Source organism: Bactrocera tryoni, unplaced genomic scaffold (genome assembly GCF_016617805.1).
Source record: "Bactrocera tryoni isolate S06 unplaced genomic scaffold, CSIRO_BtryS06_freeze2 scaffold_25, whole genome shotgun sequence".
Classification (NCBI taxonomy): Eukaryota; Metazoa; Arthropoda; class Insecta; order Diptera; family Tephritidae; genus Bactrocera; species Bactrocera tryoni.
Window position 1 is genome coordinate 32228897 of NW_024395977.1, and position 25938 is coordinate 32254834.

Here is a 25938-nt window from a genome sequence, read left to right on the forward strand (position 1 = left end):
AATAACTGTGTCCATAAGAATGTGTTTATTTTAATATTTGACAGATGTCGTTTGCAGTCTGTCGCGCTCATTGTGTTCAGCGCTTCACAACCACAGAATTCTAGCTGAGAAATGTTAACATTGCTTACAGCATTCTCACCTCAATTCTCACATACTCAACCAGAGAATATGAAGAGAAATAAAGATATGTATTTATGGCATATGGTGATAGCAGAGATAAAGAGATGTTTAACAAAGCTTTGACAGCTAATCGAGTTCAGTAGGTTTATCAATTAGAAACGAGCGATGGCCAGATTGAAATCTTACCAAAAAAATGTGTAAACGGAGTGATTTGTTGCATCGTTCAAGACCACTTATAAAAAATGTAAAACAATGAGAATTAAATAAATTTGTGAAATTTAAAGATATTTGATTAAACGTTTTGTAATTTGAAGCATCATAGTTTTATTTTCAAAGGAAAATGATTAAAAACATTTAATGACTGAGAGCTAACAAGCTTAAATCTTATTATTGGTTATTGAAGGGACAAAAGTCAGTTGTTATAATATTCTTTAAAAAGATTTAAATAGTTTCTCCATATAATAAATAACCACTATTTAGTAATTTTTATTCGTACTAAATGTTGGGTGTTGGGTTGATTAATGCCCAAAAATTGTTATTTTGTTCAATCTGGCCATAATGGAAAATGTTATAAAAAACGCTAATTTTGAGGCGCCCTCACAGTGGAATAAGTTTAACATCCCTTTATTCCTGGTGATAGCACGTATGCCCAATCAAGGAATATTGAAGAAAAAAAGAGTTCTTTGACATTCCATTTTTAACAGCGAAAAATGTAAACAAATACAACTCTCATGATGATACTCCCAACCAGAGAATATTGAAGAAAAATAAGTTCTTTGAAATTCCATAGGAAATATGTTTCATTATGTAGAACTGTTATTTATTATTTTTATGTTAATTTCATCTTTTTTTATAATAAGTTATTATTAATAATTTCAATATATTGTGATATAGATATTTAAATAATTGATTTACCTAACACCTTTATCATATTATAATGGTTTATGTTAGCTTTCAACCAGGGAATTCCTTTCATACGCAATGTACGAATGTAAGGAATTTCGTTTTGCCGTCGGCATTTCTATACTCATTCTTCAATTTTTGCTTTCAACCAGGGAATCGCTTGTATGTGCAATGTATGCAAATACATATGTATGTATGTATGCGTTTGCGTTTTGCCCTCATGTGCTGAACACAATGAGCGCGACAGACTGCAAACGACATCTGTCAAATATTAAAATACACACATTCTTATGGACACAGTTATTTTGACAGCTGTACGACTACACGACTGCAGGCCGACAGTTGTCGTTCTCGCTAACTTCAATATATTTTTATATTTGCCAACGACAGTAGAGAGATGAGGTAGAGTGGTGATGCCACTAATATGTAAAACATGAAATTATTCAAAGCTCTAACAAACCTGACGTTATTGATAATTTAACAATTGATAATTTAAAGCAAATAAATTTACATATTTACTTATTTTTTGCATAAAAAATTTAACTTTGAACAAAATATTAAAATTTCATTGAAGTGAAAGGTATTAGTATGGCCATAACGAAATTGTGTACATGCAAAATGGAGAGCTGTATTGTCTTGTGTACATGCCGGCCATTGTTATGTTGCTGCCTTCTCGCAAATGTGCATGTAGAAGGATTCACAACGCCATTTTCAGTTCACTGTCGTGCTGCTGCAGTCTGTCGCGCTCATTGTGTTCACCACATCAGCAATTCCATATTGACATGTAAAAATAATTATGATATGAGTATAATTTTGTATGAATGCATGCATAGTAATATTTATAGTCAATTTGGACTTGCATTTTTAATAATTTTATTTGATTTTTACATAATATACTATACTAATAAATATTTTTGTATTATGTTTCTTAATAGAAATTAAAATTTTCACAACAATATTTACAAATGTATATACATACATCTATCATATTAATCTTATGGCTCTACACATGCTCATATGAATGTACATATACGCATGTGCGCGTTCAGAAATTCAAATCATGATTTTATCACTTATCAATCTATTACATGTGCGCGCATTGATCTGCATGTTCATACATTCATATATACTTATATGTATATATATTTGTAAACATTGCACAATAAATAATGCACAAGCATACAAACAATGATGAGGTGTCTTCAGTTAAATCTAAACCATTGTTCGGCGGCCCAAGCACTGTTGACGAAAACCGCCTTGGACCTTAACACAGACGTACTATTACTTAGTGAACCATATAAGACCCCAAACAACGATAATAACTGGGTCGAGGACAAAGACTCGAAATCTGCGATATGGAGCTTTAACAATATTCCTTTTGAAAATACTCAGACTATTAAAGAAAAAGGCTTCGCGTACGCAAAGATAAAGGGCATACATTTTTATAGTTGCTACGCCGCTCCTAGCCTATCCCTTTTTGAATTCCTTTAGGCTCACGTCGCGCGCAAGAGGAGAGACACCACTAGTCATTGCTGGCGACTTTAATGCATGGGCGGTTGAATGGGGGAGTATGATCACAAACGCGAGGGGCACAGCTCTACTATCATCACTTGCAAACCTTAATCTTGTACTCCTTAACAGCGGACACAAGCCAACTTTTATCAAAGGAAGAGCGTCATCGTATATTGACCTCACCTTCGTAAGCTCGTCGATTGCAGCTCAAACCACATGGAGAGTTTCGGACGTGTATATACATAGTGATCACCAAGCTATAATTTTTGATCTCAGTATACAGAATAAGCAAAACACTGGTATTTTCGCACCCAAAAGCCTAATAAGACGCTGGAAAACAAAAGTCTGTGAAACAGAAATGCTCGAATACGCCATTAGCCAAGTAAACGAGGATTTACAAGGGAACGCTCGGAACCAGATAAAACACATAACAAAATCACTAGTAACGGTAGCCGATGTCATGATGTCACGAAGAAAAGACGGAGGATACAAAGCCCCACTATACTGGTGGTCCGAAGAAATCGCTCAATTGAGAGCTGAATGTCTCAAGCTTCGACGTAGACAACAACGTGCTAGAGGAAGAGAGGATTTCGCGGAACTTCTAATAAACTTCCGGAAAAAAAGGAAAGAACTCCATAAGCCATAGCCAAAAGCAAAATAAACACCTTTAACCAACTTATCTCAGAGGTAGATAACGACCCTTGGGGAAAAGCCTACCGAATCGTGATGAAGAAAATAGGTAGAAGCCCACCTATATCTCCCGCAATCCTACGTAAGATAGTCAGTAGTTTATTCCCAAGATGCGAACCCATGCATGTGCCAATTCTTCAAACTAACCCGGACGAAATCGCGGAAGTGTTCCACGAAGAAATACAACATGCGGTGAAAAGAATCAAGGTAGGCAAAGCACCCGGCCTGGACGGAATACCCAATTTCGTAACTAAGCGCATCATCCAGAGAAAGCCAACATTGTTCCAAAACGCATACACAAGCTGCTTGAAGGAAGGGATCTTCCCCAAATGTTGGAAGCGCCAACGCCTCGTTCTTCTCCATAAAGGTGATAAACCTCCAGAAGAACCCTCGTCATATCGGCCTTTATGCATGCTTGATACGGCTGGAAAAGTTTTTGAGACAAATATTTGCAAGCGACTCGAAAAATATACGGAAGGAGACGCTGGGTTGAATCCAATGCAATTCGGTTTCAGGAAAGGACGAAGCACAGTGGATGCGATAAATGCGGTTACCAGAATAGCGGTAGATGGCGCTGGGTTGACAAAAAATACTGCGTTGTGATTACCCTGGATATCAAAAATGCCTTCAATTCAGCGAACTGGACCCTAATCATTAGAGCTCTGATAGAGTTAAAGGTTCCGGACTACCTTATCCGAGTTGTGGCAAGCTACTTTGACAGCAGAGTATTAGTATACGAAACAGAATGTGGACCTGAAACATATAAAGTCACAGGAGGTGTTCCGCCAGGGTCAGTTCTCGGTCCTGTACTCTGGAACGTGATGTATAATGGGGTTCTGAGAGTCGCGATGCCAGATGCGGTAAACATAGTAGGTTATGCGGACGACATTGCGGTCGTAGTACTAGCGAAAACTCTGAACGAGGCGAAGAACAAGTGCAGTGAAAGCATCAGCAATGTTAAAAGATGGCTCGAGACCGCTGGCTTACAACTAGCTGCTCACAAAACGGAGGTTGTTTTGATGAGTAGTCGAAAAAAGGTGGAAACAATTGAGATATGTATTGATGGGCACACAATAAACTCAAGTCCACATCTAAAATATCTTGGAGTAATCCTGGATCATAGGCTTTCATTTAAGCAGCACCTAATGGCCACACACACCAAAGCGGCGAGATCCGTGTCGGCAATAGTGAGAAAAATGCCCAATATGCGAGGCCCCAGACAACTTGTCAGAAAGCTGTTGACAAGCGTCAGTAGCTCCATACTTCTGTACGCGGCGCCAATTTGGATATCTGTTATTAAACATAGCTCATATATGAGAGGAGTTGCCTCGGTTCACAGGCTGGCTTCATTGAGAACTTGCTGTGCATTCAGAACAGTGTCGGATGATGCAATCCATGTTATATCGGGAAGACTCCCAATAGACATAGCAGCAGAACGTTGCTCATCAGTCCGCGATATGAGGGCTAACATGTCACCTAGCCAATGTAAACAAGAACTGGCAAAAATCAACGAAAAATGCCTCCGAAAATGGCAGGAGAGATGGAATACCTCAACGAAAGGAAGGTGGAAGGTGGACCTCTCTGATACCCAATATTAGAGAATGGGTTACACGGGATCATGGGGAGGTGAACTACTACCTCACGCAGTTTCTATCTGATCACGGCTGCTTTAGAAACTATTTGTACAAATTCAAGCATGTGTAATCTCCTCTCTTCATGCACTGCAAAAATTATGTAGAAACGGCAGATCACGTACTGGTGGAATGTGTCCGCTTCCAAAAGGAAAGGCAAATACTTTCCGATAAAATAGGAAAACCCTTACCCATACGTTCAAGGGACGTAGTAAATTTTATGCTAACTTCCCACCTAGCATGGGATATGGTATGTGGGATAATAGCATATATTATGCAAAGGCTGCGAGAAGATGAAATCGCTGTAAGACCGAGAGTGCAGTCCCGAGAAGCTGCAAACGAATGACAAATTAAGAAATTAAATATAAAAGAGCTGTTACATACTTTAACAATACCTGCCCTGCGAAGGAAAGCCCTACAGGTAGTTCCGCAGGGAAACACAGGTCTGTAGGCAAGGGGGTGCTTTAGCACGTATGCGCTGTATGCGAATCGGGCATAATTGTTGGTACGGGCCAACAATATCTTTTGAAGATTTACACCCACCTTTGGCGTATCCATAAAAAAAAAGCACACAAACACAAAATATTTTGCCGTGGCTCGCAACATACATATTTACATATTTTTGGCGAAGCTGTTACAGCGGCAAGGGAAGTGGTGAGAAGTGGCGTTCCTTCGTTTGTGTTTTTCTGCAAAGCTCGGATTTTCTACTAACAACACAATGTTTTGACGCTTTGTCGTCGCGTCAGTGCTTCGACAGACTGACTCTTTAACAAAACGGGAGATTCGGCCATTGGTTCTCCGTGACAACGGAGACGCGAGAAATGAAATAAGGTTGAATTAAAAAACAAGCTTAAGCTGTTACTTCTTCCTTTATTCAAGTGAATCTTAAGACTAATTTTAGAATAGTTTCGGTCTTAAAATGAAACCTTCAATATTGATCAAAATAAGCAATTGTAAACTAAATCATATCTATAATCTTTTAATACTTTTCCAAGTATTAAATTCGGTGCATTGGCATTTATGTGGCTTAAGTACCTTTTTTAAGTGGACGTACAAATATTCCTACGTAATTGGATATTACTTTGACTTTTGCTTATGAAAGTAAAAATAATAACGCTTCATGTAGTATTCATATATTTAAGTTCGATGACATGAAATTTAAGCCACAAGGTTTAAATAAAAATTGTTTACATTGGAAGTATCGTTGTTTAATTTTTATGAAGCACCGACACTTGCATTTTCGTTATACATATTTATGTGAGTGTCAATTTAAATCAAACCAACAAATAAATAAATGTTTTACACAGTAATGTTGTTGGGTTGATTTAAATATTTTCTTATGATTTCGTCTACGTTGGAGTTTTCATTACATATTGTTGTTTGTGGAACTATATATGTAACTCCTCTACCCCTAGACGAAGGATTCTCCTGAATTCTTTTTTTATTTCTTTTACAATGATTGCACATTAATTTTATTACAAAGAATATTACTATTAATATTACCACTGTTGGTACACTGTGTGTTACAACTTTATTGTTGTATTTTATTTCTTCTATTTCTTTTAGATTATGTATAGACGTTAATTTTAATTCTTCTAAAGTTAGAGTGACATTAAAAGTAATATTGTTGGATTGTGATAATATAATTTTGTCAATAAACATTTTGTAATTATTTGAAAATTTCTGGTTTGCTAATTCTATTGAACAGTTTTTGTATTTTATTACATAATTTCCACTTAATTGTAATGTTTCCGAGCCACAATTATTTTGAATTAAATAATTTTTTGCATTTTTTACAATTATCATTTTGTCATTAATATTAATTATTTCTGAGTTAACATTTGTAATTAATTCACATGTCTTGTCTATTGCACAGTGTTTTGATATGGTACATTCATTTATGTACTTATTCTTCTTGTACTCATAAATCTTATCATTATATTTGAATACATTTAAAATTTCAACATTTATTTCTTTATTTAAATAAGGGATAGGTATTATAGTTACTACTTGTATATTGAAAAATATTTTAGGTACTTTGATTACAAATATTAATTCTCTTACTTTTTCAAATATTGCCGTTCTTAAGTATTTAATTTTTCCAATGTTTATATTGTAATAATCTATTTTATTTTTATGATCGATCTGGTTGGTAGTTTTTCAATCCGGAGACAGCCAGGTAGCTTGATGAATCTTTTTATGCTGGAATCTAGTACTTCAGATAACCATATTTCGGGTCCCATCGAAGTCAATCAGCCTCAACCCATTTGGGGAAGTTTCGTCGTGGAGGCTGAATTTACCGACCGTAGTGCCAAAGATACCTTATTTGCCCACCTTGGCAGCTGGGCAGCGGCACCTTCCCAATTAAGGGTCCGGACATTCCAGGTGCATGCCCTCAAATCGTAGTCCTTATTTAGTTTGTCATGGTCGTCATCAAAAGGGGGGTCTCTCATCCGAGGCTTGTTGCTTCCTTTCAGTGGTGATGTTTTTTTACGTGGCGGGTCCCAAACCCAGCGCACAACCCTATGTAGGGGATATTTCGCCTTCTCACTTCAGCTCGCCTTCAAACGGATGATCTTAGGCTACCCACAGAATACTTGGTCAAAGACCGGAAGTAGTGAGCTGCTTGAGTCATATGTAAAAGAATCGTTTCTGGCCACTCCCAAGTGAATGGCGATCAGAGAACTTTCCTCACTTGCGTGAACTTCTACACATGACTTCATCCGCAAGCAACTATATATATATATTTTCGTGATCTGGAGAACGTCACTTTTCCAGTGATACCCATTTTATTCCCGAAATCCGGGGATGCTATTCTAAATCCCAGCCTTTAATCTTTCCACATCACTATATCCAGTGTGAATATTCGGTTTAGATATGTGGTATTGTATTCCCTCTATTTTTAAAAAATCGGGGAAACTTTAGTATACCTTCCCACGATTTCAGGGTTAAAAGTGGTATGGTTGGATAGAGCTGATGCTCCAGATTAAGAATATACATACATATATAATTATTGCCGCCGCAAACTTATAGTTTTCGAGATATATGCATTTAAAGTTGATAATTTTGCAAATTTTATCTTGCAATTTTTCGATTTTTAGTAATTACATATTTATTTTATATTATGCACTGTTTATGCACTTACATTTCACTACATTGTTTCTACATATTTATTTCAAGTAATTATTTAGTTATTGGCTTACAATAAGCATTTTATATTTTACAAAAATTTCATTACATGCACAATAACAAAAGTATTCCGTATTGACAGATAATAAGTGTTGCCATAATTACACATTTATCAAACGAATAAAAATGAATAAAAAATAGGATTGTAACCCAAATACATAAATCATTGCCCCTTTTCTTAATATATCATGATTTCTGATCGGGCAGACCGCCGACGCCTAAAAGGAGTTTTACTCAAAAAGAACCTGACACACCCCGGTGTTGGATCGGCCAGGGTTATTTTTTTGGAGCGCGGCCGAAGGCCGCCAATGCAGAAAGAAGTGGGACGCGAATGGACTAATGTTTACCCTGGTGTGGGTTCGGCCAGGTTTTTTTTAAGCACGGCCGAAGGCTGCCAATGCACAAAGGAAATCTAAAAGTTATGTTAAATAGGATACTCTTTAAACTACATACAATTTTATAACGGATATTGTTACAACTAAACAAGGTACCGTTCTTTTTGTTGTCCGTTTTGTCATTATTTCTTGACATTTATCAATTTCGCGTTTCCCGTTTTTAAACTCCATTTTCTATAACGGGTATTGTTACAACTAAACAATGTACCGTTTCTTTTTTCCCGTTTTGTGATATTTTCCATATTTATTTCATTTGAATTCCGCGTTTATGCCGGTATTCAGGATACAAATTTAAAGTATATAAAATTTATAATCTATATATTATTCTAAGACAAGGCGCTTATTTCCAGAGATCTAAAAAACGTACAGAGACAAACAATACATCAAATTAAAGTGTGCGATCTGAAACTTTGCACAAATTTTACAGATTTTAAATTTATTGAACCACTTTTGATATATTTGCGTTTAAAGTTCTTCAATTTTTACATTAAGCTAATATAAGCAGCGCTTCTACAGAAAAGAGCATATATGTAAGAGAATGAATAATTAAAAATGTTTCTGTCATTTGCTTACACACATACCCACATACGCGAAGGCGCAAGTGCGAAATCTAACAACAACAATGTTGTCTGCTCGGTAGCAAAATGACAATAAGCATAGATAACTTGATACGAGACTCTTTGGTTCGAGAGAGAGCTGACAAAACTCGCATTTTTTATAACATTTGCCAATGATGCCACTGCTGAAAAATATCAACTTGGGTTTTTAATAAATTATGCAAAACACTAAATTAAACACTTTGAAAATGCATACATACATATATATGTAAATGCTAAAATGCAAAATCAATAATTAATTTACATAAACATTTATTTTGCCAAAATATGTTCGCACAGTTTCATTTCACACTAATTTCGTCAAGTAATTATAGCGCTGCTTTTCTGGCATCCCGCCTTTTTCACTAACTGCTGGTTGACGGCACCCTGATTGTGTTTTGTTGCCTGCTCAGAAAACAGATCAGCTGCAAGCGAGAGAGCAAGAAAAGAGATTCTAATCAAGTTATCTATGACAATAAGAGAATGACGAATATTACAAATTACAAATGTTTGCTTTGGCATGTGCACTGGTACAAACATACATATGCATGCGCTAAGGCGCTATCTACGATTTGACATGCGGTCTCTTCTATGTTGCACGAATATGTATGTACGAGCTAAGGAACACCGCGCTTTGACATGCGCACTCTACTTTGTTTTATATTCACACATACATACTTACAAACATATGTATGTGTATACATATGTATGGGCGAAGACGCAAGTGCAAAATCTAACAGAAATATTGTTGTCGGCGTTATTTTGATTAGAAGTGTTATTGCGTTAGGTAAGCTTCGAGTCAGTTCAGTTTTCTTCCAAAAGTCAAGGCGGCTATTGTTGCTAGGTGAATGTTATAGATAAAAAGGAATTTTTAATTGTTAATGTAAAATCTAACAGAAATATTGTTGTCGGCGTTATTTTGATTAGAAGTCTTATTGCGTTAGGTAAGCTTTGAGTCAGTTCAGTTTTCTTCCAAAAGTCAAGGCGGCTATTGTTGCTAGGTTAATTGTTAATGTATGTATGTATATGAATTGACCTGTTTTATTAGAGCCGTAGTCATGCAGGATCTATGGCAAGTTATTTCAAAGCTGCCCTAAACTCCGTAGTTCTTCCGGAGTATAGTTCGCTTGGGGGTTTGACTAATATATGTTTACACTGTAAAGCAAAACATTTCGGAAGTGAAAAGGTACCTGTACTTATCATTGTTTTATATTCGTAATATATGTATATACATACTTATTGTCTTAATATTTGGTTGAAATTGTTACTAGGTAAGAAATGGCTTTACGACATGTTGTCATGGCGGAAAAGTTAAACTTCAAGAATTACGTGACCTGAGTTTTTGAAAGCTGTGTTAGAAAATGATTTGAGCTCTTGGCGGGGACACTATTTGGAGAATATTCGGCAGCTAAATAGTTCGTTTGCTTTTGCATCATTCGAAGCGAAAATTGCGGAGCCTACAGGGCGCGGACCATATTGCTTCCGAATACATGGATCAATATATCATAGGGTAGGTAGATTGCATGCAGATCATCCTTCAGAATCCTCCTACGCCCAGCTGTTTATTCTTGACACGGATCAAGCAACTGATATAAGGGCACAACATAATTCAAACTGCGATAGGTATTTGCTGAGAGAAATCCACGAAATGTTTTCAAATATTAACCCCTAGACAAATGAGTATAAGCATATGGCGCAGGTTGAACGCGAAGAGGAACAGAGGGCCAGAGAAGAAAATCGCAATGCTCGCCGAATTAGCATGCTACTTTCGCTTAGATCGATTATTACGTGATATTCACCAAAATGAAATACCTTTTGGTGGAAAGGTTATTTTATTAGGTGGTGATTTCAGGAAAGTTCTTCCTGTGGTGCCCAATAGCTCACGCGCCGCTATAGTTGGTAATTGTTTGAAACGGTGCTCACTTTGTAAATTTTTTAGGTGTCTCAAACTCTCAACGAATATGCGTTCTAAAGAATTCTTATGCCCGGTGAAGAAAGGGTATATTATAGCGTGGATACTGTCGTTTCTGAAGATCCGCAAGAGCATGTCGGATTCCCTACAGAATTTCTAAACTCCCTTAATTTCAGTGGAGTAGCGCCTCATGAGTTAAGGCTTAAGGTTGGAACAGTTGTGATGTTAATCCGCAATCTTAATACATATGAAGGGTTGGTCAATGGGACTCGCTTGATAGTAAAAGCACTACATTGTAATTGTTTAGAGGTCGAAATTTTAACCGGTGAATCACAAGGGAAACAAATTGTATTGCCCCGTATAAATTTACAGCCCAGCGAATCAACACTTCCTTTTATTTTAAAGCGTCACCAATTTCCAATAATTGTAGCATTCGCAATAACAATAAACAAATCTCAAGGGCAGACTCTAGCAAGAGTTGGTGTTTTCCTCAAGGAGGATTGTTTTACGCATGGCCAGCTGTATGTCGCATTGAGTCGAGTACGATCTTCTCAAGGTATCAAAGTTAAGACTTACGACCAAAATAAAACCACTACGAATGTAGTTTTCCATGAAGTACTTGAATAAATTGAGTTTTTATAAGAAATTTTTTTTTTTACTTTTTTCATTTTATATAACGGAGTCCCCCGATTATCGGGGGTTATTACTAGTATATATAAATACAACATTGTTAAAAGTTAAGGTGTATTTTAATTACAATAAATACGAATTTAATGTACAGTGACTCAAACGCATAATTGCACACTAAGTATAAGATTATTCAAAAGCCAATATTTCTCTTCAATGAGAAAATTTCCAAAAAGTTTTGATGCAGAATTGTAGATTATGAAAAGACCTTTTAAAAATGTATAATACTTATGTTCTTTTACCAAAAAACTTTTTTGCAAATTAAAAAAGAAACCAAAGCCAACAAAATTCCCGTCAAACGTATAATTGGACGAATAGTGTAGACGCCGAGTTATTGTTGAAAACGGTTTTTTGGATCCGTTATTTTTTCTGCTGAGTGAGTTCATGTTAATTCCAAGGCCAAGGAAAGAAATTAAATGACTATGATGAGCGTTGGATTGTGAGAGAAATAAAAACAAAACCATTTACAACGGCGAATGAATTAAAAAATGTGGTCAGCAAGAATTTCAAAAAATAGGTTTGTGCCGAGACCATTCGTAACGTGTTAAGGAAGAATAATATCAATGGGCGAATAGCCAAAAAAAAAACGGGTGAAATTTTGTAAGGAGTATTTGTTAAAAGATTCTCACTTTTGGAACAAGGTAATTTTGCAAAAACTTGTTAAACTTGATTATTTTTTATCTTATCACTTATTTGCTTTCTATCAGGACAACGATCCAAAGCATACTTAACACGTAGCGAAAATGTGGCTCATTCACAATTGTCCAACACTGTTACAAACACCTGCACAGTCGCCAGATCTTAACATTATTGAGCATGTTTGGGAAGAACTTGCCCATAAGCTCTATCAATCCACTTTCAACTCAATAGAGCAGTTGAAGCAGGGAATCAAAAGTGAGTGGAACAGCATAACTCCAGAATTTTGCTCAAATCTGGTGTATTAAAACTTTTATATTATATATGAATGCCCAATTATACGTTTGACAAGAATTTTGTTGATTTTCAATTCTTTTTTGATTAGAAAAAAGTTTTTTAATAAAAGACCATAAGTATTACACATTTTGAAAGGACTTTTCATAATCTACAATTCTGCATCAAAACTTTTTTGAAATTTTCTCATTGAAGAGAAATATACTTATTGTCCAATTATGCGTTTGAGTCACTGTACATTAAATTTGTATTTATTGTATATTGTAATTAAAATACACTTTAACTTTAAACAATGATGTATTTATATATATTATAAATTTTATATACTTTAAATTTGTATCCTGGATACTGGCATAAACGCGGAATTCAAATGAAATGAATATGGAAAATATCACAAAACGGGAAAAAAGAAACGGTACATTCTTTAGTTGTAACAATACCCGTTACAAAATTGTAGTTTAAAGAGTATCCTATTTAACACAACTTTTAGATTTCCTTTGTGCATTGGCAGCCTTCGGCCGTGCTTAAAAAAACTCTGGCCGAACCCACACCAGGGTAAACATTAGTCCATTCGCGTCCCACTTCTTTCTGCATTGGCGGCCTTCGGCCGTGCTTAAAAAAATAACCCTGGCCGATCCAACACCGGGGTGTGTCAGGTTTTTTTAAGTAAAACTCCTTTTTGCGTTAGCGGCCTTCGGCCGCGTTTCAAAAAAAATATCCCTGGCCGATCCAACACCGGGGTGTGTCAGGTTCTTTTTGAGTAAAACTCCTTTTAGGCGTCGGCGGTCTGCCCGATCAAAAATCATGATATATTAAGAAAAGGAGCAATGATTTATGTATTTGGGGTACAATCCTATTTTTTATTCATTTTTATTTGTTTGATAAATGTGTAATTATGGCAACACTTATTATCTGTCAATACGGAATACTTTTGTTATTGTGCATGTAATGAAATTTTTGTAAAATATAAAATGCTTATTGTAAGCCAATAACTAAATAATTACTTGAAATAAATATGTAGAAAAAATGTAGTGAAATGTAAGTGCATAAACAGTGCATAATATAAAATAAATTACTAAAAATCGAGAAATTGAAAGATAAAATTTGCAAAATTATCAACTTTAAATGCATAAACTATAAGTTTGCGGCGGCAATAATTACACATATATATATGTATATTCTTAATCTGGAGCATCAGCTCTATCCAACCATAGCACTTTTAACCCTGAAATCGTGGGATATATAAACTTGTATACCCTGAAACCCTTTTTTTAGATATTGGGTTATAGGATGTACAATTTTTGCATAATCCTTAATAAATTTCCTATAAAATCCTGTTTTTCCTAAAAATGATTTTATTCTTTTTGTGGTATTAGGTATCTTTAGGTTTTGTATGATTTTAGCTTTGGCTGGATTCGGAGTCATGTGTAGAAGTGGAGAATGGAGTCATGTGTAGAAGTTCACGCAAGTGAGGAAAGTTCTCTGATCGCCATTCACTTGGAAGTGGCCAGAAACGATTCTTTTACATATGACTCAAGCAGCTCACGACTTTCGGTCTTTGACCAAGTAGCCTAAGAACATCCGTTTGAAGGTGAGCTAAAGTGGGAAGGCGAAATATCCCCTACATAGGGTTGTGCGCTAGGTTTGGGATCCGCCACGTGAAAAAAACACCCCGAATGAAAGGAAGCAACAGCCTCGGATGAGAGACCTCCTTTTGATGACGACCATGGCAAACGAAATAAGGACTACGATTTGAGGGCATGCACCTGGAATGTATGGTCCCTTAATTGGGAAGGTGCCGCTGCCCAGCTGGTTGATGTCATTGTGAAAATAAAGGCTGACATCACCGCCGTCCAAGAAATGCGATGGACGGGACGAGGAGAGAGACGAGTAGGTCTTTGTGGCATTTACTACAGTGGCCATATAAAGGAGCGCAAGTTTGGTGTTGGATTCGTGGTGGGAGAGAGACTCCGTCGCCGAGGACTATCATTCACTCCGGTGAATGTACGTCTAGCCACAATCCGCATCAAAGCGAGGTTCTTCAACATATCGCTGATTTACGCCTACGCCGCGACGGAAGAGAAGGAAGATGAAACATCCCCAAATGGGTTGAGGCTGATCGACTTCGCCGGGGCCCGAAATATGGTTATCTGTAGTACTAGATTCCAGCACAAGAAAATACATCAAGCTACCTGGCTGTCTCCGGACCGAAAAGCCACCAACCAAATCGATCGTGTTGTGATAGACGGAAGACGCGTCTCAAGTGTTCTAGACGTGCGTACGATCCGAGGTCCTAACATCGACTCGGACCACTCTCTTGTTGCAGCCAAGATTCGCACCTGCCTCTGTGCAGCAAAAAACGCACGCCAACAAACACAAGGAAGGTTCGACGTCGAGAAACTGCAATCACAACAGACAGCCGAACGATTTTCTACTCGTCTTGCACTCTGAGAGCACTCGTCAACAACTCGGCATAAGGGAACTGTGGGACGGCATTTCAAACTCCTTACGTACAGCTGCAACCGAAACCATTGCTTTTCGGAAAATGCAAAAGAACAGCTGGTACGACGAGGAGTGCCGTGTCACAGCGGAGAGAAAACAGACTGCCTACCTCGCAACGTTACGATCGACCACAACACGTGCGAGATGGGATAGATACCTAGAGTTGAAGAGGGAAGCGAGACGCATTTGTAGACAGAAAAAGAAAGAGGCCGAAATGCGTGAGTACGAAGAGCTTGATAAGCTGGCCAACAGGGGTAATGTTCGAAAATTCTACGAAAAAATGCGACGGCTTACAGAAGGTTTCAAGACCGGAGCATACTCTTGTAGAACCCCCAAAGGTGATCTAGTCACCGATGCTCAGAGCATACTTAAATTATGGAGGGAACACTTCTCCAGCCTGCTGAATGGCAGTGAATGCACAACACCAGGAGAAGGCGAACCCGATTCCCCAATCGATGACGATGGAGCAGACGTTCCATTGCCCGACCATGAAGAAGTTCGAATAGCAATTACCCGCCTGAAGAACAACAAAGCGGTGGGGGCCGATGGATTGCCGGCCGAGCTATTCAAACACGGCGGCGAAGAACTAATAAGGAGCATGCATCAGCTTCTTTGTAAAATATGGTCGGACGAAAGCGTGCCCAACGATTGGAATTTAAGTGTGCTATGCCCAATCCATCAAAAAGGTGACCACACAATCTCCGCCAACTACCGTGGGATTAGCCTCCTCAACATCGCATATAAGGTTCTATCGAGCGTATTGTGTGAAAGATTAAAGCCCACCGTCAACAAACTGATTGGACCTTATCAGTGTGGCTTCAGACCTGGAAAATCAACAACCGACCAGATATTCACCATGCGCCAAATCTTGGAAAAGACCCGTGAAAAGAGAATCGACACACACCACCTCTTCGTCGATTTCAAAGCTGCTTTCGACAGCACGAAAAGGAGCTGCCTTTATGCCGCGATGTCTGAATTTGGTATCCCCGCAAAACTAATACGGCGGTGTAAACTGACGGTGAGCAACACCAAAAGCTCCATTAGGATCGGGAAGGATCTCTCCGAGCCGTTCGATACCAAACGAGGTTTCATACAAGGCGACTCCCTATCGTGCGACTTCTTCAACTTGCTTCTGGAGAAAATAATTCGAGCTGCAGAACTAAATAGAGAAGGTGCCATCTTCTATAAGAGTGTACAGCTGCCTCAGCCGGCCTCAACACCCGCGCCGTTAGTTCTGCTTGCTCCAGACTGCACAAGGAAGCAATGCAAATGGGTCTGGCAGTGAACGAGGGCAAGACGAAGTATATCCTGTCATCAAACAAACAGTCGTCGCAGTCGCGACTTGGCTCTCACGTCACTGTTGACAGTCATAACTTTGAAGTCGTAGATAATTTCGTCTATCTTGGAACCAGCGTAAACACCACCAACAATGTCAGCCTGGAAATCCAACGCAGGATAACTCTTGCCAACAGGTGCTACTTCGGACTGAGTAGGCAATTGAGAAGCAAAGTCCTCTCTCGATGAACAAAAACCAAGATTTATGGTCCTTTGCGCGTTGGTCACGGCGAATATCGCATTCGATGTAACGATGAGCTGTACGAGATATACGACGACATTGACATAGTTCAGCGAATTAAAAGGCAGCGGCTACGCTGGCTAGGTCATGTTGTCCGGATGGACGAAAACTCTCCAGCTCTGAAAGTATTCGACGCAGTACCCGCCGGGGGAAGCAGAGGAAGAGGAAGACCTCCACTCCGTTGGAAGGACCAAGTGGAGAAGAACCTGGCTTCGCTTGGAATATCCAATTGGCACCACGTAGCGAAAAGCAGAAACGACTGCCGCGCTGTTGTTAACTCGGCTATAATCGCGTAAGCGGTGTCTACGCCAATAAAGAAGAAGGATTTGCTTAATTCCTTCTATTGTTAAAATGTGGATCAAAAATTGAGTTTCTGTCTTGAGAAATTCACATTTGTCCACTTGAATTTTTAACTTTGCTAGCCTAAGGGCTTCGAATATTTGTTTAAAATTAGTTAAATGCTCTTCTAAAGAAGTGCCAAATACTAAAATATCGTCTATATATACGACACATATTTTATTAATATGTTCTGTAAGGACTCTATTCATCAATCTTTGAAAAGTTGATGAAGCATTTTTTAATTCAAATGGCATTCGAATAAATTCGTAATGCCCAAATGGTGTTGAGAAGGCGGTTTTTCTTCTATCTTCCTCTGTAACTGAGATTTGGGGAAAAGCTTTGGCTAAATCCAGGGTGGTGAAGTACTGTGATCTACCTAGTTTGTCTAGGATTGAATTTTAGTTTGGAATTGGAATTCATTGTCATCCAGTAGTCGATGACAGTTCTATATTTTTTTTTCCCGGAATTGTCTGCTTTTTTCTCTACAATCCATGAGGGACTATTGTAGGGTGAATTGCTTTCGTTAATTATTTTCTGTTGTAGCATTTTTTCAATTTGGCATTTTATCTCCTCTTAATAAATTTGAGGATATCTATAAATTTTGGAGTATAAAGGCTTGCAATTTGTGGTTATAATTTCATGCTGTACCTCATTGGTGCATGATAGTTTATCTCCTTCTTTAAAGAAAAGGTCTTCGAAGTCATTGAGCAGCCTTAACCCTGGTCGAGACCAACGGTCTGATACAGTTAGTCGAGACCAGTGGTGTTTGGCTAGGCCAAGTGCTGTTTACATACTACATTTGTATGGAAATACGTGTTGTATTTACGCTAATATATGTATGTACAATATAGATACATTTTTGAAATTTCTTACCTCACAGAGAAAAATATGGCTAATAAAAATAAAAAGATTGTCTCTATGATCAGTTGCAGGGACCAAGAAGAGGACAGAAGTCAAAGACGAAGATATTTTCATAGAGATTTCTTCTTATTTATATGTGGGAAATCTTCTTATTTTTATTTAAAAGTTTATCTGCTTAAAATAATGAGAAAACTTCTTGTTCGATAAATTCTGTCTAAATGTAGGAGAAGGCGGTGAGAAGAGAAGGGAAGCGTACCGTTGCAAGTTCCATTGATTTCTTTTAACATCTTTTTTTCCATACTCTTGAATTCAAAAAGTAACTGAAGTGTATGAAAGAAAATAGAAAACAAAAACGAAATGTAAATCACTATAAGCAACAATAACATAATGATATGTGTTGAGCACGCAACCATAACATACATTATACGCGTCGAAGTGCACGGGATGTAGCCTTACGTATATTAGTTTAAAAAAACAGCAAATGCACAAACAAAAACAAACTATTCACAAGCATAACGGGGCATCTCGACAGGATAAAATCTATGTCTTGCGAACTGTCAAATCTATTGCTATTGCCATTGCCAAATCTGTATGTGGGCATTTGTTATCATAAGATAATCATTTGCGCAAAGGCGTAGGGTAGGTAGGTTCGAGCTGATGTAGCGCATGCTTTGAGCTCTTGAAAAATTTATTTTAAAATTTGCGAAGGTAGCATTTGGGTAGGTAGCTGATGTAGCCCATGTTTTGAGCCCTTGAACTGTTTAAATCTTTTATGTGGAAAATAAAAAAAGGATGAAGATCCTTTTGTTTACAAATGTATTTCTGGAAAAAATGAAATAATAACAAAGGATAAAGATCCTTTTTTTTACAAATGTATATTTCTGGGAAAAATAAGAATTCATATTTTTGGACTACTATGTCATAGTTGTGGCATACATTTTATCTACCAATTAAAATAATAAATTTAAAATGAGCAATGATATTTTGATTTTCGCTAGTATAAGTTTATTAAATTTAAGATTTCGCTTATTCCCAAACCAATTTGCATAATTTTTCTGTAAATTAAAAATATTAAACTAAATAATAAATTTTTGAAAAAATATTATTTTGAAAATGTACTTTATTTTTTATAATATAACACAACCGTCTTAATACTCGCTCTTCTAATTTTCATATTACCGAAATGAAAATGCCGTCGGCAGATGTGCAAATGGGATATGTTGCATCTTCGAAATTTTCATAGAAATGAAAACTGCGCTGTCAAACTGCTGAAGTGACAGCTTATAGCTTACGATATATGGCATACGAATTAGTTTGCGATATATTGTAAGATATAAGCAATGTGGAGTCTCCACAGGCAATAGGCACGGCAATACAGTTCGCAAGACATAGATTTTATCCTGTCGAGATGCCCCGTAAGCATTTCAATGTCGCCAATCATAACTGTATTTCTATCGGCTCGTGTTTTTGCATGCTTAAGATGATGCAATAATTATTGGGCATCAGTCAGTATTAACGTGAGTGTGGCCCGACGCGAGTTAATTTTTACATAAGTAAAAATGAGTCAAAAGAATATATTTTGAGCTGCACCGAAATGTGTACTCTTTATTTATACTCTTAAGACTAACTTATTACATGGTTCTTACTTCTATTTATGTATACTAACTAATATGTTTACTTATTACTAGTTGATAGTTTGTTAAGATACAGATTATATTATTTGTTTAGGTTTGTTTTATATATATATTGCTTTGCTTAGATACAATTGCTTTGTTCTAAGATAAGGTTGTGGTATTCAAACTCAATGTTGTTTTGATACTTGTTTGTTTAGGATTATTTGTTGTAGTGACAGTGCACTTCAATTGTTCTAACTCAAAGTTGTTTCTGCATTCTGTTTACTGAAACAAAAGGTTGTTTTGATGTTTGTTACTATTATAAGGAATACATTCCTTAACTCTCCCTCTGTTAAAATGAAATGTCCTCATTTCAAAACATCTAGGCTTGATGTCGGCTATTTATAATAATTAATTATTTTATGTGTTTGATTAATTTTTTGAGTTTACCTATTTTATATTATATTATATAGTAAATAATTATTTTTGCATGTTTCTTATAATGCTTTCCTTTCTCTTATAATTTAGTGTTTAATTAGTTTAATAATTTTCTAAAATATAACAACCATTTTCCTTTTTGGGTTGCCTTGTTTTCGGTGCCTTTTTGGAATTATTAGCTGTGTTTGTGAAAATTTTCACTTTTCGTATATGTGTGAAAAATTTTTTATGTTTATAATTAATATCTTTCTATATTATATACTTAATTATTTTTTCGTGTTTCAAATGATGTCTTCTTTTAGTTCGTTTTGAATTAGCGTTAATTTTCCAGAACTCAACAACCATTTTCCTTTTTGGCTTGCCTTGTTTTCGGTGCCTTTTTTGGGTAATTGGTGTTGCTTTTATGGAAATTTTCACTTTTCGATTGAGGATAAATTTGTATAAATTCCTCTGTTGCTTGTTTATAATTACCATCAATGCAGTTACTTGTGCTTGGAGTTGGACCATCTTTGCTTCTTCCTAACTGATAATTAACTGTCCAATGTTTCAGGAGTTTTCAGGACTCAACGTTATCCGCTTTTTCAGAGTCTACATTGCGAATCTTTTGGTGAAAGTATTATCCATTATTTCAGGGCCTATACTTTTTTACCTTGTTCCACTTTTCCAGGAATTGTCGCTGTCCGCTCTTCCAGGGCCTGTTGTGAATCTTGCTGAATTCGCCACTGTCCGTTTTTTCGGGATCTGCTTTTGATTCGTTCTGGAAGTATTGTCCGCTGTTACAGGACTTCTACTTATATCCATTGCCATTTGTTTCTGCACTATTTTCAGGCATTTAGTGCTGGAAGTCCCACTTCCTGTGGAATTTTTTGATTTATTCCTTTCGGAATAAAATCTGGCTTTTTGTATAGCAAATAAATTTGCTATCCCGGTTGAGCCCCCAGTTAATTTTTACATATGGTAAAAATGAGTCAAAAGAATATATTTTGAGCTGCATCGGAATGTGTACTCTTTATTTATACTCTTAAGACTCACTTATTACATGGTTCTTACTTCTATTTATACTAACTAATATGTTTACTTATTACTAGTTGATAGTTTGTTAAGATACAGATTATATTATTTGTTTAGGTTTGTTTATATATATATTGCTTGCTTAGATACAATTGCTTTGTTCTAAGATAAGGTTGTGGTATTCAAACTCAATGTTGTTTTGATACTTGTTTGTTTAGGATTATTTGTTGTAGTGACAGTGCACTTCAATTGTTCTAACTCAAGGTTGTTTCTGCATTCTGTTTACTGAAACAAAAGGTTGTTTTGATGTTTGTTACTATTATAAGGAATACATTCCTTAACTCGCGTGTCTTATAAAAATTGTGACAAGTTTGAAAAATGGATATATTCAGTTTGGATGAAAACAGTAACCCTCCTTGCACATTAGATGCAATTGAAACGCTGCCCATTTTTAAATCATGGGAGTTAAATGATGATATTTGCTCCATTCTTATGGACTACGGAGTGACATCAACGATAATTTTAACAAAAATGGATTGGGAAGATATCGACTGTTTATTTGAAAAGCTTCCAACAAAATTTTTTGGCGAATGCATCAAGTTTAAAGCGGGATTAAGAGAATGGGGGAAGAACATGGTAAGTGTAGCATAATTTAATAACTTCTTTGGTGCACATTTATGCAAGCATTTTTAGAATATACCGCTTATACGTGATGCAAGCACCTTATCTGCGAGTAGTCGAATTTTGGAGTGGTTAGAGAAAATTTCTGACGACTTAAATGCAGCTAAAAGTTCAAGAGATTCTTCACCAGTACTCCAGCCAACGTATGATAACTGCATGGACAGTCGCAGCTTAACCGACCTTTTAAAAGGTACGGTTAAAGGGCAGCTTGTGCTTCACTTTCAGCAGAAAAATGGTTTCTTGCCAAGCAGCAGAATACATTGTGTCACTGCGTAATAGAGAATTATATAGGAAGGCGACATATGGAGAAATGCAAAAGTGGGCCAACATCATCTGCGATGTATTCCCCAAAGAGAATCCGGTATGTATATCCATACGTGTATGTAATCATTTCATGTTTCAAAATGAAAAAAATCAGTTCTGCTTACTATTTTAATTATTTTTGGGAAATCATTTGACACACTTAAAACGTTGTGCAAAACATAAACAACCAAATTAGGAGTTTAGTATGAACATTACTATTACCATTACTATTAAAAATTAATAAATAAAAATAGGGCCAAACCAAAATAAAACTAATTTTGTTGCATATGTTTTGCGCAATACTATTGATTTATTTAATTGTAGCATGTTCTATTTTTTAATGCAACTATTTAATATTTAGGAAACATATTTTCTAGCAAGAAAATATGGTAAGAAAAATCCTACGGGAAAGCTATTTTCACGCTGGACGAATGCTGACAAAACCAATTATAAAAAGTTTTCAACCGATCGTACAACTACCGCTTCGCCAGCAGCTTTATCCAGCGGTATAAACAAATAGATTGTTTACTCTCACAAGATATACTTATTTCTGAATATTTATATAAGTATTACGAAAAGAAATGCTGGCTGCAGAATAATTGCACACCATGGGAACAGGTTATTGATTACTGGAAGGAGACATCTGGTCAAAGAATTATAGATATCTATAACGCCAGTTCTTTAAGCTGCATTTTTAGTGAATGGCCGCGCTATAAGGACTTTCGTGGATATGAACTTGTGAGTTCTTATATTCAATGCTTTTTTCAAATAATTCAATAACTTATTTTCCATAGGTAGAAATAGGCTTTGAGACTCTTTACCCCGGGAAAGGAAATATGTTATTTTTGAAATTGGAGAAGTTTTATAAAGAAATCCTCAAAATTTTTGATAGAGATATAAAAGACCGTGTTTCAAGGGAACTATTCTTAAAGTATTTGCACATTGACAACATCTCAAATGGTAAAGTGGTTTATCAAATGAAATTGCGGTATTCAGGATTTCGTGCTATATAATATGCAAACGACCATATTACTATGGCAGTGCAATCACAAATTACATATAGATATGTATGTATGTATGTATATGTACAACAATAAATTTTATATTGCGCTGTCGTGGTGATTTGGAAATGCAATGATACCGGATCGTATGCACGAAATCCTGAATATCACTTTTAAAATAATAAAATTTTTATTTACACAGTTTTTTTACAGAATGTAAATATTGTATAAGTACAATTCTTCTACATGCTTTGCTACAGCCTTTGAGGCTTAATAAGGACAAAAAACCAACAATAGCTGATGCCCAAGCAGATTTCGTAACACTCGTTGCAACACGTAATGATATTCAACCCACAATAATTGAATTGAAGAACCAGTTTGCGGTAAGAAAGGGGAAACTACAGCCGAGAATTATCGTCGTTGGATCAGATTGGTCATCCATTTCAGAGTTTTATGTTTTTTGCGATGGTCTGCAATGGAAATGTACTACGTATATGAAGTGCGTTGACTGCATTATTAAACTATCGTACGTTTATAAGATAGAGTATTCACAAAGAAGCAAGCAAGTATGGGCATTTTTAGAACAATATTTTTATTGGGCTATAATGCCCAATTTTGCTTGTTTCATTTGTCAAAAAGCTCACTTAAATTCTATAGAGCTGATTAAACATCTAAAGTCAGCTCATGGTACTCCACCAGTTTGTAAATTTCAATGTAACGAATATAATTGCAAACAAATTTTTTCTAACATTCACAGATTTCAAATTCACCTCAAAAAACATTTGAAAATAGAAATAGCCAATCTTGTAAAGAAAATTCTCTTGCTCTTAATATTCCAATTCAAACAACTAATTCATCAAATCAACTAGTACCAATTCAAAATATTACTTCTTTAAAAGATTCAATGATCGCGTTTCTACTTCAGCTGCATTCCAATACGAATTTTTCTCGGAAAGACGTATTCGAAAATCAAAATTCCGTAACAGAGTTAATTTCAACCCCAATATGAAATATTAAGAGCCATTAGTAATTTTCATGAAAATAATTCTATACTTGAGGAAGTAATTAAAATTATATCTCAGCCATTTTATGATTTAACCACCGAATACAAATTTTTCAAAGAAATAGAAAAACTAGACCTGTATAAACATCCGCAAAAATATATTGTTAGCGACGAACTCTCAGAAGTCATATTTAATAACAATCCAACTTTAACCTCAGCTAGAACCGAAATAACCCTATCAGACATTCCTTTTCAAATTAAAAAACTTTTTGAGAGTAAAGGGATCTTAGAGGAAACGCTTTTAAATATGAAAAACTTTTCAGAAAACCTTCCTTATACTCATTTCATCAATAGCAGCTTTTGGCAAAATTCAAAGAAAAATAATGTAACGATTCCATTTTTTTTGTATATGGATGACTTCGAAATTAATGATCCTTTGGGCAGTAAATCTGGCCAACAAAAAATTTGCGGTATATATTATAACTTTCCAAGCGTACCTCAGTACCAACTTAGCAAATTATCAAATATATTTGTAGCAGGGTTTGTTAAAGTTCGAGATCTACAAGATTGTGGATTTACTGTTTGCCTTACACCACTTCTGAATATTTTAAAAACATTGGAAATTAATGGCCTTCAAATAAATGTACAGCAAAAGCTGTATAATACATTATAAACTAGTACAAATTTTAGGCGATAATCTTGGTCTTAACACTGCATTAGGCTATGTCAGTTATTTTTCTGCGAATTCTTGGTGCAGAATATGCAAAAGGCAAAAACTTCAAACTCGTACAGATTGTCTTGAAGTCCCGAACTCATTACGAACTAGAAGTAGTTATAATAGCGATATTTTACTGAACAATCCTTTTGTTAGTGGCATTAAAAATGTTTCGATATTTAATTTCTTGTCAAACTTTCATGTAACCGATAACATTGCTTGTGACATAATGCACGATTTATTTTTGGGTGTTTGCAAATATAATTTTTCCAAAATTTTACATTATTTTGTGTATGAAAAAAAGTTTTTTTGTTTAGAAACTTTGAATTACAGGAAACAGATGTTTCAGTATGGGGATACAGAAATTGACAATATATGTAAGTCCACCCATTCAAAAGCACCATATACAAAACGCTTCATTCAAAATGAACGCGAGACAGATGAAAACATTTTCTCACTTGATACTGCTCATGGTAGGTGATCTAATTGATCGAGATGATTTAGTCAGCGTTTGAAAAACTACGCTACTCTCGTAGCGTTTCATTTTACTCTTGCTACCGCTCTCACTTTGTCGGGAGCCACAGCATAGCCTTAGCATAACAATGTAAAGTATGCGCTCTACTCTGCTCCGAGTTTTGTTAGTTAAAAAACTATAGCTGGAGCGGGAAAGCGGTAGCACAGCAGAGCTAATGAAAATTTTCATGTGCTACAGCTCCCGTATGTGTTTGTTGTTTTTTTTTTCTTTTCTGCTATTTTCTGTCATTTACAAGTATGGTACAAGTTGGTATACAAAAGAAAGTCGTTTATAACTCAAGAACGGCTGCACCGATTTGGCTTAAAATTGGTGGGGAGGTAGCTTAGAAGCAGGGTAAGGACATAGGATACATTTTATCTCTTTATGCTAAAATTCAATACAACTCATAAATACAAAAATTATATTTCAAATCATAAGCATTTGTTCAAAATTTATGTAGTAAGAATCATTTGAAAATTTTAGTAATTCAAAAATAGAAAGAAATAAGTAAAAATTTTTGTTGGAGCAAGAAGCGTTTTTCTTACTTTATTTATTATTTTAAAAAATGCGGGGGCGTAAAACAAATTAAAGTGCAGTGTGCTCCTGTTCACGGTTCCTTAGCGAGTGATTTATTTTCAAAGTTGTTCATATGTATATACATAATTGCTCTTTAGAAGATTTGAGTATTGACATAAGTAAAGAAAATTATGAGTACAATATGTGTATGTATGTATACATGTGTGTACAAATGTAAGTAAGCGTAAGGCATTGAGTTATTAACAAGCAATGAGATAAAGAGAGATTTATAATAACAAT

General features: G+C 36.0%; 1 protein-coding gene across 2 annotated transcripts; it reads left to right on the forward strand.

Moving 5' to 3' along the window:
* Positions 1-21050: 21050 nt before the first annotated feature.
* On the forward strand, positions 21051-24532 carry LOC120780652. Of its 2 annotated transcripts, XM_040112914.1 has the most exons (6): positions 21051-21541; positions 21599-21947; positions 22251-22395; positions 22457-22627; positions 22684-22849; positions 23104-24532. In XM_040112914.1, the coding sequence occupies exons 3-6, from the start codon at positions 22276-22278 to the stop codon at positions 23757-23759; spliced, it is 1113 nt and encodes a 370-aa protein (XP_039968848.1). In that variant the 5' UTR covers positions 21051-21541; positions 21599-21947; positions 22251-22275; the 3' UTR covers positions 23760-24532. The 2 variants fall into 2 exon arrangements, 1 of the variants encoding a protein (XP_039968848.1); XR_005705943.1 differs by having other exon boundaries at positions 22251-22627; positions 22688-22849.
* The last annotated feature ends 1406 nt before the right edge of the window (positions 24533-25938 follow it).

Bases quoted from the DNA above. Each gene is read 5' to 3' on its own strand.
- LOC120780652 (XM_040112914.1), top strand. From the start codon at position 22,276: ATGGTAAGAAAAATCCTACGGGAAAGCTATTTTCACGCTGGACGAATG. The intron at 22,628-22,683 runs GTGAGTTCTTAT...TATTTTCCATAG, and splicing joins ACTTTCGTGGATATGAACTT to GTAGAAATAGGCTTTGAGAC. The intron at 22,850-23,103 runs GTAAAGTGGTTT...GTTTTTTTACAG, and splicing joins CATTGACAACATCTCAAATG to AATGTAAATATTGTATAAGT.